Source organism: Anser brachyrhynchus (assembly GCF_964034855.1).
Source record: "Anser brachyrhynchus genome assembly, chromosome: 2".
NCBI lineage: Eukaryota > Metazoa > Chordata > Aves > Anseriformes > Anatidae > Anser > Anser brachyrhynchus.
In genome coordinates, this window is record NC_137695.1 from 153,604,958 (window position 1) to 153,616,328 (window position 11,371).

Sequence of the window (11,371 nt, forward strand, 5' to 3'; positions counted from 1 at the left end):
TCATCAGTGGGGATTTGCCCAGAGTGGGCTTTCCTCTCCAACAGCAATATGAGGTGGGGGGCTCCCACCCTTTCAGCCCATCCACTTGAGGCTGCTCTTACTCACAAGTTGATAGTGCCTGTGGTGAGCGCGGTGACAATCCAGCGCAGGTCCAGGGTTTTGAAGGGGATCAGGATCATGCTCACGTTTTCTGCCAGCTCTTTGTAGCTCTCAGGGTAAACAAAGTGGTGAGTGGTCTTGCTCCCGACATCTGACTCGTAGCCAACGGTAGGTGCACGGTTCATTCTGCAGCCCAAAAATAAGAAGCAAGAGAGTGAGAAAGTGGGACAGGAATTAGGTAGGTACAAACGTGTGATTTTTCCTCACATCGCTTGTTTGAGGTGGCAGAAATATTTTCCCAAGGCTGCATGCTGTATGCAGGCTCATCAGGGTGCAGCGGTCCTCAAGTGGGCTGAAATGACCATCACCCATAGTGGGTAAATTAAAAGTAAAAAAAAGCTAGGCTTTAGTGTGCAATTGGGTATGTCTGCAAAGCAAGTGTCTGCCTGAGCACGTCCCTGAGTTCTCCTTACAGTCAGCAGAAAGCTAGTTAATACAGCAGGGAGCCCATCAGGACACATCTCCTCTCACCCTAATGCTGCGGCCTCCAGTAGGTGAGAAAAATATTGCCCTGAAGTCCATCAACTTGACTTCTTGCAGCTTCATTCCCCCCATCTGTACAAGTGAATGCCTAGGGTGCAGGTAACAAACCACGTTATGTGTGACGAGAAGCAGAAAATATTCCTTATGTTTTTCTTTTTTTTTTTTTTTTCCAGAAGAAAGCACAAAATCCACAGTGACAAATGTAGGATTTTCTGCTGACACTTTATTTCCTCAGACTTTGCTTTGTAGTACCCCCCATCTTTGACACATCCATTTTGGTAATAAGGAGCACTCGAAAATCAGCTTCAAAGCCTGACAATACGTGCTTTAGACCCAGTATGGAGACCAGCCCAGGGCCCACCAGGGCTCATTCAAAGCAAGCTGAGCAAACAGGGCTACTTTATGTTGGATCTATAAGGCAATAGGGAACAGAGGGGGGTTTCTGAACTCGGGACTGCAGAAACACCCCTGTGCTTGTGTTTGCTCCTGAAAGCAACTCTGGGGGACACATGAGCACTTCCCATCCTGATGCATTAGCTCACTACTGGCAGAGATTGACATGGTTTCGTGGTGCAGCATAATGCAGATTAGAGAACCCCAACGTGTGACTGACCTTGCATGTCTCCATGGTGCAACACCAGGAGAAACACTCAAGGTGGCTCTGAGAAAAACAGGGTTTTTCTGAAGCTCATGGGAGTCTCCTGGAGTCTCCTGCAGAGACATTAGCTCAGCTCCTGGTAGAAGCACAAGGAGGGCAAGGAAGGGATGTAGCTGATGAGATGATGATCAGCATCATCCACTGCTGGACAACAGACTGCTGTGGTCACAGCTAACAGGGAGGTAAAGTCAATTCAACAAGTTAATGCCAGGCTGTGTTATTGCAGTGCTACCCCAGGTGAATTAGTTAAGTTTCTTCTAACTCCCTCGAAAGGGAGCTATTAGCATAGGTAGAACATCTTGCTGGCCTTTGTGGACTTGTTATCGAGTTGGTCTCTTCCCTGCCAGCTTCAGGGATCCTCACTGCATGGTGTAGAGATGCTCTACAAAGCATGGAAATTCCTACATTTTTATCTTGAGATTACTCAGCCTGAAATATAAGATCCAGGGCTTGCTTTCTGTCAAGTCAAAGCCAAGGGTGGCATCTTGGTTACGGTACACAGCCTGCCCTGGGGTCTGTGTCCCTTCCCCACCATCTGCAGCAAGGGCTGGCCATGCGGCACGGCAGAAGGCAGTGATCATACACAGTCTCAGCAGGAAGGAGTGGGATTTCCCTTTGTCATGAAAACAGACAGTTAAACAAATAAAAGTGGCCTGGAACATGGTGTTTGGAAGGAAAGGTATCTCCTCACACTCGCTGGCTCTTTCCCATGCTTGGCTGTATTGCCAAAGCACCTGCAAGTGAATTATTGGGTCACCAGAGATTTTGTTTGTTGGATTAGCACACGGACGGGTTACCTTCTCTGCACAAATTTCCATGATAAATCCTAAAACCTTGGGACATCTATTCATATCTGGCTTGAGACTGATAAACTGGAAATCAGAGACTGGCAGGTTAAGTTCCAAATCACAGAGAGTTTCTCCCTTGCAGGGGATGCACAGCTATGGGAAGGGTGAACACTCAGAGCAGAAACACATACCTGAATTTGAATAGTAACTCCTTAGTTACTATTCAGAAAAATCCCCCCTTGTCAGGCTTTCCTGCCTGCACCTGAAAATGTAGGCCAGGCAAGATGAGAAAGTCCATGCAGGAACAGGGCATTCTCCATAGCAAGGGATGCAGAGTTAAATACAGATGCATCTCTGCTGCCCCACACTTAAAACCTGCAGGATTAATGATTCTTTGCTTCCCTTCATGTATCTGAAGATTTGGTTGGCTGACTGCTTTTGGGGAGGTACTTATTGCTGAGGGCAAGGCATTCAACTGAAGCAAGCTACTCCTGAAATGATTCATTATGCACATTTAGGTACCCAAACCGCATCAAAACCCAAGTGGCCTAAGGTGGTCTAACAACTCAAACAACGCTAATCTTCTGTTGATTCACTTTCAGTTTCAGCACACAACTTCCTGCTAAAGATTATGTTGTTTCTAAGAGCATAATCTCACATATTTTCAGTAGTAGTCCTTGCATTCCAGACCCTCTGACCTGCCTGCATTGCTCCCCAAATTGTTCTGCACTGGCAACTGCAGTGTAAAGAGGGAGAATGTGTTGGACCACTGTGGTTTACAAGTTCCTCTGACAGCTTGGCAAGGTCAACTTAGTTGACGCAGATACCTTGGTTGCCCTCTGGGCAGTCATCTCTGCCTACCTAGTGTCCCGTTCTATTTCAGTGGGAAAATAATAGCCAAGTATTGGCTAACAAGTAGCTCTAGCCATCCAGTTGTCTCCTCCCTGCTTGTCAACTGACTTTGGCCTTCCCACCTTACCATTGCTTAAGAGTGAACCAGTGCAAGAAGGTCAAATCTGACGCAGTCAGCTTTGTGTGCAGAAGATCACTTGTGAGCACTAGCTGCAGAGATAATGTTTATCCAAAATTATAGCTTTTCCATTTTTTTTTTTTTTTTAATCACAAGCAATTCTGAACAGTGCAGAGTAAGCTACAGTATCAACACCTACTTAAACCCAAGAGAGGTCATATTTTTCTTCCAGGCTAAAACATGAGGCCATATCTCCAATGCATTCAGGGGCATAAAATATAGCTTAGATTGGACCTAAGACGCAGATTTCACTAGAGAGCCCCTGAAACGTTGCTTGCTAATTTATCCTGAAAAACACCAGTAAATCTCAAACAGCAGAGACACCTGGAGCTGAGGTGGTGCCCACTTACCTGAGCACAAAGTCATGGGAGTCAATCTCTTGGCCATACTGAGACTGCCGAAGGTTCCCAGAGTTGCCCACAACGGCACATCGTCTGCACGTTAAAGTACCTCGCTCCTGCAGTGGGTCCCCATCTGCAGGAATGATCCCAAACAGTTCCTTGAGAGTGTCATTAATATTCTTTGGAGATTTCTCTCCTTGCAGTTTCTGTTGGGGAGAAAAATCACTCCAGGTTACCAATATAGCTAGCTTTTCTGTGAGCAAGACATAGCTTCAAATGTCTTCTCAAAGACTGCTCTTGCTCGTGTTCCTGCAAACATTGTCTCCTGGGGTTTATGTTACATGGCTTCAGACTGGGAGCGAAAGTATGAATTAAAAATATGGAAAGTCCTGTCCCATTAACTTTTTTAACCTGGTTTTCCTTTTCTCTTCCTTCTCCTCTGTTTGCCTCACCTCCTCAGTCTCTACCTAGCCACAGCAGAACAGATCATACATTCTCCTCAAGGTTGACCCTAGCAGAATAAATGTCCTTCTGGTGTCTAAAAGCTTTGTCCCACCTTGGGCCAGATATCTTCTGTTAAGACACGTATAAGATTTCTTTTAACCCCCCTAAGAAGGACAAAACATTCTAAGGGAACCTGATGGAGCACAGAAATAGGGCTGAGCCAGTTGGGGTAGCCATGGACACCCTTCCCACAAATTTTGGCATTTGACACAAGTGGGAGTGCGAGATCTCACTTCTGCTGTTCCGGACTGTGAAGGAACCAGCCACTAGTGCAATAGGAAACTGGTAAAGTTAAGTTAGCTTTGACAGCTGGAGATGTAAAACCATCTAAAAAAATTCTCCAGGATGAAGAAAACCACCCCGGACCTTGGTCATTGTGCCCGTTGCCATGGAGGGAAACTCTTTTGTAGCAGCTCTGTGGTGCATGGTGGAAACAAAGGCTGGATGGTGAAGGTGCGGGCAAGGTGCAGGGCAGGTGATGGTGAGACACTCCCTTTCTGGGAATCTGCTCTCTGAGGGCAACTAAAAATGTTGGGGGTGCTGGCAGGCTCACATGAAGCATTGCCCACACTCATGGTGCTGCTTGCTTGCAAAGAGAAGGAAAAGTTCCCAAAAGGAGAATGGCTCCAAAGAGAGCATCTCCCGAAAGGCTCTGCACTTGCTCTGTAAGCCCAGGGCAAAGAGTGACAGGGATGGAGGGAGGAAAAATGCTTTTTCCCACGACTGCCAGCAACAGCCTGGGGTAATTTGGCTTTAGTTTCTGATGTATTTCTCTCACCTGCACCAGGAATTGTTTAATTTCCCATCCTATCTCACAAATATATACAGACCTGTACATTTTGTTTGGTCAGCTAAGTTCTGTTATCTTTGCAGACCAATGTCAAGAAACCTTATTTGCACGGAACGGAACAACAGGTCCGTGGAGCTCAGAGCTACAGGACAACACTGGGGTCAAGGGCTGAGAACAAAGAACCCAAAGAAATGTTACCTGCAAGAACTTAACCTTCCTGCTAACCCTTCCTAACCTATACACTCATGTATAGACTGCATAAGGTGGTCTTCTGTTAAAAGTAGTCAGCAAAAAACTCTTCCTGGGCTGAAGTTATTAAGCAGCTGTTATTATCTCGGCTTGTTTTTCCTCTGATGTAGCTGAAGCTGAGCACTGGCAGAGACAAGATAAAGGGCTTGCGTTACCACAGCTCTGAGTCCATTGGGCAGCTCTGAGAAGTGACACCAGTCATGGCATCACCAAAATAGTCACTGCCTTCTTCCAGATACATTAATAACAAGCACAGCTCACCCCCTTACTTCGTGCCATTCCTTTAACTTACTCTGAGGGCAGCCCAGAAGAAAAGCCAAGTCAAGCAATCAATGGTTGTACATAAATAAAAAAGGTAATGAGGATGCCCAGACAAGCACTGTCATTATTACGACATATTCGGAGTATTCGGTGGATGGCTCAATTGTTTAATTGCAAAGGATTATTTTCTCCTAAATTTACATGTGTGATGCTACAAACACATGCTCACGTATCTACACTTGTGTGTTCTGTATGAATCCAGTCTAACCTATTTTCAAAATTACTCTGAATATAAGAAAAACACTTAACAGTAGCCTAATCCTGCAGCCTTCAAAATAAACAGAGGTGTTTCATAGATATCACAGAGAGCAGCATCAGGTGTGTAATGCAGAAAACTCCAGCTTTTTCAGAAGGAGCTTGTTTTGAGTTATTTGTGTATACAAATGTGCACACACCATGTGCATACTCTCTCTCTGTGTAAAAGTTGATCTGACTTTAACTGTCTTTAAGAAATGAAAGAGAAAACCATCAAACATGCTTCAAAACACTTTTAAGAACATAGTTACTCAGGGAAAAAAAAGAAAAAAAAAAGTATTCTTGAACTGATTTTACCTGACAAAATTCAGATGAAGAAGATCATTTTCAGAAAATCCTGAGCATTTGAGCTCTCTTTTTAAGGTAAATTGCCTTTTCAGCCAGAATGATAGCATCAGTAAAGGAAAGGAACTGGAGTATTTACTTTTGTTTGATGCATGAAAACGATGTGGAGCATTATCATGGATAGGCACCTCCATTTGCCCAGATCGGGGATCTGACTTTTCTTTCTGATATGCTGCTGTCAATTTAGAGTAACTGTATTGCAACCAAGTTAAAACATGGTCACCAACACCAGCCCCTCAATTGTACAGAATTTCTCCAACAGAGATTAGTACTGACATCAGAGATTTCATCAAAGGCCTTAAATAGGATGAGGATTTTGTGCTGAACATCCATACAGTAAGACACCAGTCTCTAACTTATTAAAAGTGCTGTTTTCATTTCCGCAGTGATTATCTGATTGGACTATATTCTTCAAGCCTAATCTTCAATCAGAACTGATAAGTCTTTGACTTTTCAGCAGTATGGAGCAGAACAGGCAATAAAGATGTTTAACTCCAAGACAGATCTCTTTATAAACTTCAGACGTAACGTGCAGCCAGTTCCTTATTGCACAATGTTTACTTGACTTCTTGAAGAAGTCCATTTTAATAGCATTATAATTACAAGCCAATTATAGTTCACTTTCCCACACCAAATTTTTGTCCACTTTTTTTTCTCTTGAGTATTTTTTTTTTATAACAAGCTCCCAACAGTCCGGCATTTCCCATAAATGAACAGCAGTGCAGAGTGAAAGTCTGTCCATGTCACGCAAGAAAAAGCCACATCAAGCCATGGCGGTGCAGAAGGCAGCACAGTGCCTGTTTGGTGCCACCTGGCCCTGCTGGGATGCCATTCTCCCTCCAAGTGCTGTAGATGTGTGCCAGGGGTAGGCATATGGATACAGCTACTGGAAGCGGGCTTAAATACACCTAAATACCTGACCCCTGTGTCCTGGGTGAAGTGACTGTATTTCTCAGAAGTCTTTGCGATCAACAGCCATGTGTAATGGTGCAGTTTAAGCTCTTGTCCAAGTCCGAAAGGCATCTTAACCTGCCTTGTGTCCACATAAAATACCACTTAACACTTCAGCTCTAGCCCTCCAAAAATATTTGTCTGGCACCTGAGAGGCAGCTTTTCACCCTACATTGTTAAAAATAAAATACTGAGTCCAGAGTCCAGATTGAGAAGTTTCCTAATTATTTTAACAGGGAAGATGCACTCTTAGCTTTAAAACTCCCCACTTCACATCCAGAGGTTTTCCAGCTGGTTTTACATTTTCTTATATATATATATATATATATATATATATAAAAGCTTAAAGTTTACACAGTTCCTTCTTTAATCCATGAACAGCTTTCCGAGGAAAAGCTTGTTGCTCTTTCTCACACCACACTGTGCACGCCTCCTTTAAGGATGACCACAAACCTTGGGATTTGTTGCTTTTATAAACTTCTCAGAAGGTTTCCCAAGGCTCTCCGGTACCATCACACCACCAGTGATTGCCAAGAAGCAATACCCAAAACTCAGCTAAGGGGATGCAAGGGGAGGATGTGAATTCAGCCAAGGCTGCTCAGAGCTAATTGCTTGGAGCAGCGAGGAGGAAGCTAAAGTCAAGAGAGCCTGGAAGGAAAGCTCTCCTGGTGCCTGTACATCCTTAATCCACAGCCAAGTTTGGCACTGTATTAGATACACCTTCAAGATCCCAATATATCAGCATGTAGAAAATATCCTGCTTAACCCATAATCATTAGTGCAGCCTGGGTGCAGATGGAAACGTGTCGAGCGTGGACTGAGACACAACCTGCGTGGTGGGCAGGTGTAGGTGTGGGTCTGCCCTTCTGCAAGCACATGGCCAGGCAGCCTGGGGAAGCTGGTGTAGCAATACTGTTTTGTCATGGCTTCTCCATTTTTTAACTGTTTTTAAAAGATAAAGAGAGAATAAAACCCCATGAGAACCTCTTTTGCACAGCTACTAATTGCCTTGCTGCAGCAGTTTGGAGGCATTAACACTCAGGAAGCGCTTCCCAGCTATAAAACATTGCACAAAGATTAATCCTAGCATGATCCTGGTGGGGCAAATGCAGGTAATCTCCATTTTGCAGACCGAAGGAGAGGTTAAAAGGCGACCATCAATTTTACAAACATCTCCTTGGTCTGGAAAATATGACATTATTATTGTTACACTTAATGTCCTGCAATTACTATACATCGAAGACATTTAGGGGGAGAATACAGGGGCTTTTAAGTGTTTGGGTTGGCTTTGTGTAATGATTTGTGTCTGTCAGAAAACATGCATTTTCAAATACAAATGTAATGTGCATGTATTATGTAAATAAAACACACTTGCTTGAAGTCAAGCAGAATGACACCAGGTGGGACTGGGCATGTAGCAGGCACTGGGACTGAATTTGGCACTGCCTTCTGCAGGAAACACGCTGCCTTTGGGGTGCTGAGCCCTTGGTTTTGCATTTAAAGTATCACAGATAGCGTCCCAGTTTTAAAGAAGATTCCCTATGATCAAAGTACTTGGGGAAATTTTCTACAAAGAGCATTCAAAATGCATGAGTCAGGTGCCAAGTAGCTCTGATACTGTCTTAAAAATAAGTGCAGCTTCCACGACTTTCCCAGTGCATGTGTTGGGGATGCCCTTTCATTTGCTGTCTGGTGAGAAAAACTTTAAACCATATATTATGTTGTGCTTTTTTTTTTTTTTTCCTACAACCATAAAGCCTAAAAGCTAACACTTTCTTTTAGATATGCTAATCACACGTCCCCAAGAGCTTTCTTCAAAAAATAAAAATAAAAATAAAAATCAAACCCCTCAAATATTATAACTCAAGATAAAAATTGTTGTAACGTGGTAGTTTATGAACAATGTGCTACAGATAAGATTGCCAGGGAACCCTGAGCCTGATTTTATTTTATTTACCGCAGCTTTAATCCATCAAGTTCCACAGAGTTGTTTGGGATTGAGAACAGCAGGTTCCCATCTCGTATTTTTTGTACTTTCTGACCACCAAAAACAATGCAGAAAACCACTCAGAATAAAACAAGAAAACTATAAATAAATGCTATGCCATGTTACAGCATATAATTTTTGTCCTGTCCCCTTATATACAGGTTACTGAATTCAGTGGAAGAGTCCACAGCCATGTGTTTCATAGAACAACAATGGAAAACTTGAAGGGGAGCCAGCTCAGGGAGGTGGGAGAGAAAATAGAAAGAAATGCAGCACGTGACATGAGGTGCCGCCTTCCAAAACACTGAGACTCTCACAGTCCCTGAGGGACACGACGAGTGAGGGCAGATGGACAGACCGAGAAACACAGGCGGAAGAGAGAAAGAGAGGAGAGAAAGAGGAAAGATGGAAGGACGGATGGAAGGAAAGACAGAAGGAAGGAAGAAAGGAGATAATTTCCAACAAGCCAGTTACAATCTGCCGTTTTAATTGCAGATCACTTCCAATTCCACTTTAAGACACAAAAATCACAGAGCATCTGCAGGGGTGTACCTAGGAGGAGAATTTGGGCCTCTGTTCGTAACCTGACTGAATTAATCAAGGTAGAGTTCATCAGCTGTGTAGATTTAAGCAAACAAAAAGCAGTAACAGCCCTGCCAAGAGTCCCCTTGTTTCTGTGAACACAGGCACAACCACGTAGATTTTTTCGACGTTCGAAGCACCAGGAAGAATTCCCCCCAAAAGGCCATCTCCCACCCAGCTGGCCATATATTCTCCAAAGGCACCATGAATCAGCCAGGCAGGCATGCAAAGAGTTGCAAGCAAAACCACCCGGTCCTTTGGTCCCCAAAGTCACTTCATCTCAAATACCTGTCATTAGGCTCTGAAATCAGCCATGGCTTTTCTAGAAGAGGAGGGATCCTGACGTTAAGGGACCACTTGGCTGAATAATTCCTATTCACAAATACAGCAAGAGGGTTAGTGAGAAGGGAGAGCAGACTGAGCTTGGTAGACCAAGTTCTCCAGCAAGGGCCCTGCGTGTATTTGGTCCATATTACGTGGGTCTTGCCATGAAGCCAACGTCACAGCCTTATAATACATAGCCCCAGTCACCCTCACCTCAGTTACAGCATAACGAATCCATCACGCTGTCTGGAGTCAGCCCCGCAAGCCAAAATGAAGCTTAAACAACAATTAGCATTTTCAGATCTCCTCATGCCTCATCTTTTGAGTACAAATGTAGTAAAAAAAATCACAAATTACTGAGTTAGCAAAGCAAGCGGCAGTAAAACGTGGCCACGAGCCGTGTTTTAAGACTGACAGAAATCTCTGAACCACTTTGAAGACGAGACTAAAAAAGAATGTCAAAAAGGGATGTACCTGGGAATTACCAGCTGTACAAATGACTCTGACCATCTCAGAAAGGGTCACCCAGATGGGTTGCAATAAGGAGCTGAGGCCATGTCATGCCTTGGTTTACCCACAATGATCTGCTAGAGGAGACAGGGCTCTTTCACCATCTAATCGAGACAAGAGCAAGTATTTTCATTAAGTGGCTAACTTCCCATAAGCAATGCAGTTTTAGGGGGGCACCAAAATATTCCATGTGTTCTGGCTGAATTGTAGAAATCTTCTAAGATTTACTTTTCCCACCTAAGAAAAAGTTGCTTTGATTTTCTGTTCTGAAGTAGTGTATTCCCTTTGAACTTGACCCGAATTTAAAAAATGAATGAAAACGCTAAAAATAGGGTTAGACAGCCCTGAAAATTAATGGCAGCCTTTATATAGGAAAACAAAAAAACAAACAAACAAACAAACAAAACACTTTTGGCTGTCCTGAAGGTCTCTAACTTTTCATTTAGTGAAAAAGAAAGAACCCTCCTCTCCAAAAATCTGTTTCAGGTTGAGCTGATGTTAGATATCTGTGGTTGTGTTTTTTTTTCAGTTTCACCACAAGAAGGAGAACCAGAGAGTCAGACTTCTGTACTGAAAGTTCCATTTTTCTTCCTTTTTTAAAACTTTTTTTTTTTTTTTTTTAAAGAGAGAATGCATTCAAACCTTAAACCTGTTTAAAATCAAATTGGGATCTGAGTGCCGAACTTGAGCTTGCCACCTTCCCTCTTCATGGCTCTGGCATAGCCCAGATGAGAAATGTGAGGACCTAAGGAAGGGCATGTGGGGGCAGCAAGGATAACCACAAGCGACTGAAAATAGCAGTCATAGCCAAAAACCAGGTGAAAGGATGCAACAGCCGGAATATGTGAGGCTAATAGCAAAAAGGTGGATATTGTCCTAAAATTAGGATATTATTTATTTAGACATTGGAGTTCACTAGCATCTTTTTTTCATGAGGAAATGCAACAGCCGAGGGAGTGTGAAGTGATAAATATCAGATCCAGCCCTGTTCCTGCAGCACCTGATGCCTCCTCTGAGACCTGAGCCCCCACCGTGTGAGCAAGAGTTCCTGCTGGAGGGGTGTCCCCACGTCCCCAAACTCCATGTTAAGGGCT

The 11,371-nt window shown here is 43.6% G+C and overlaps 1 protein-coding gene across 4 annotated transcripts in view; it reads right to left on the minus strand.

Annotated features, from left to right (window-relative positions):
- ST3GAL1 (ST3 beta-galactoside alpha-2,3-sialyltransferase 1) overlaps positions 1 to 11,371 on the minus strand; it is a 79,985-nt gene that overhangs the window by 13,368 nt on the left and 55,246 nt on the right. For all 4 annotated transcript variants that reach the window (XM_080580717.1, XM_080580719.1, XM_080580720.1 and 1 more), the window contains exons 3-4: positions 3,469 to 3,665; positions 106 to 285 (exon numbers count right to left, since the gene is read on the minus strand). In XM_080580717.1, coding sequence (XP_080436843.1) covers positions 106 to 285; positions 3,469 to 3,665 — 377 coding nt within the window. The remainder of the gene's footprint in view (positions 1 to 105; positions 286 to 3,468; positions 3,666 to 11,371) is intronic.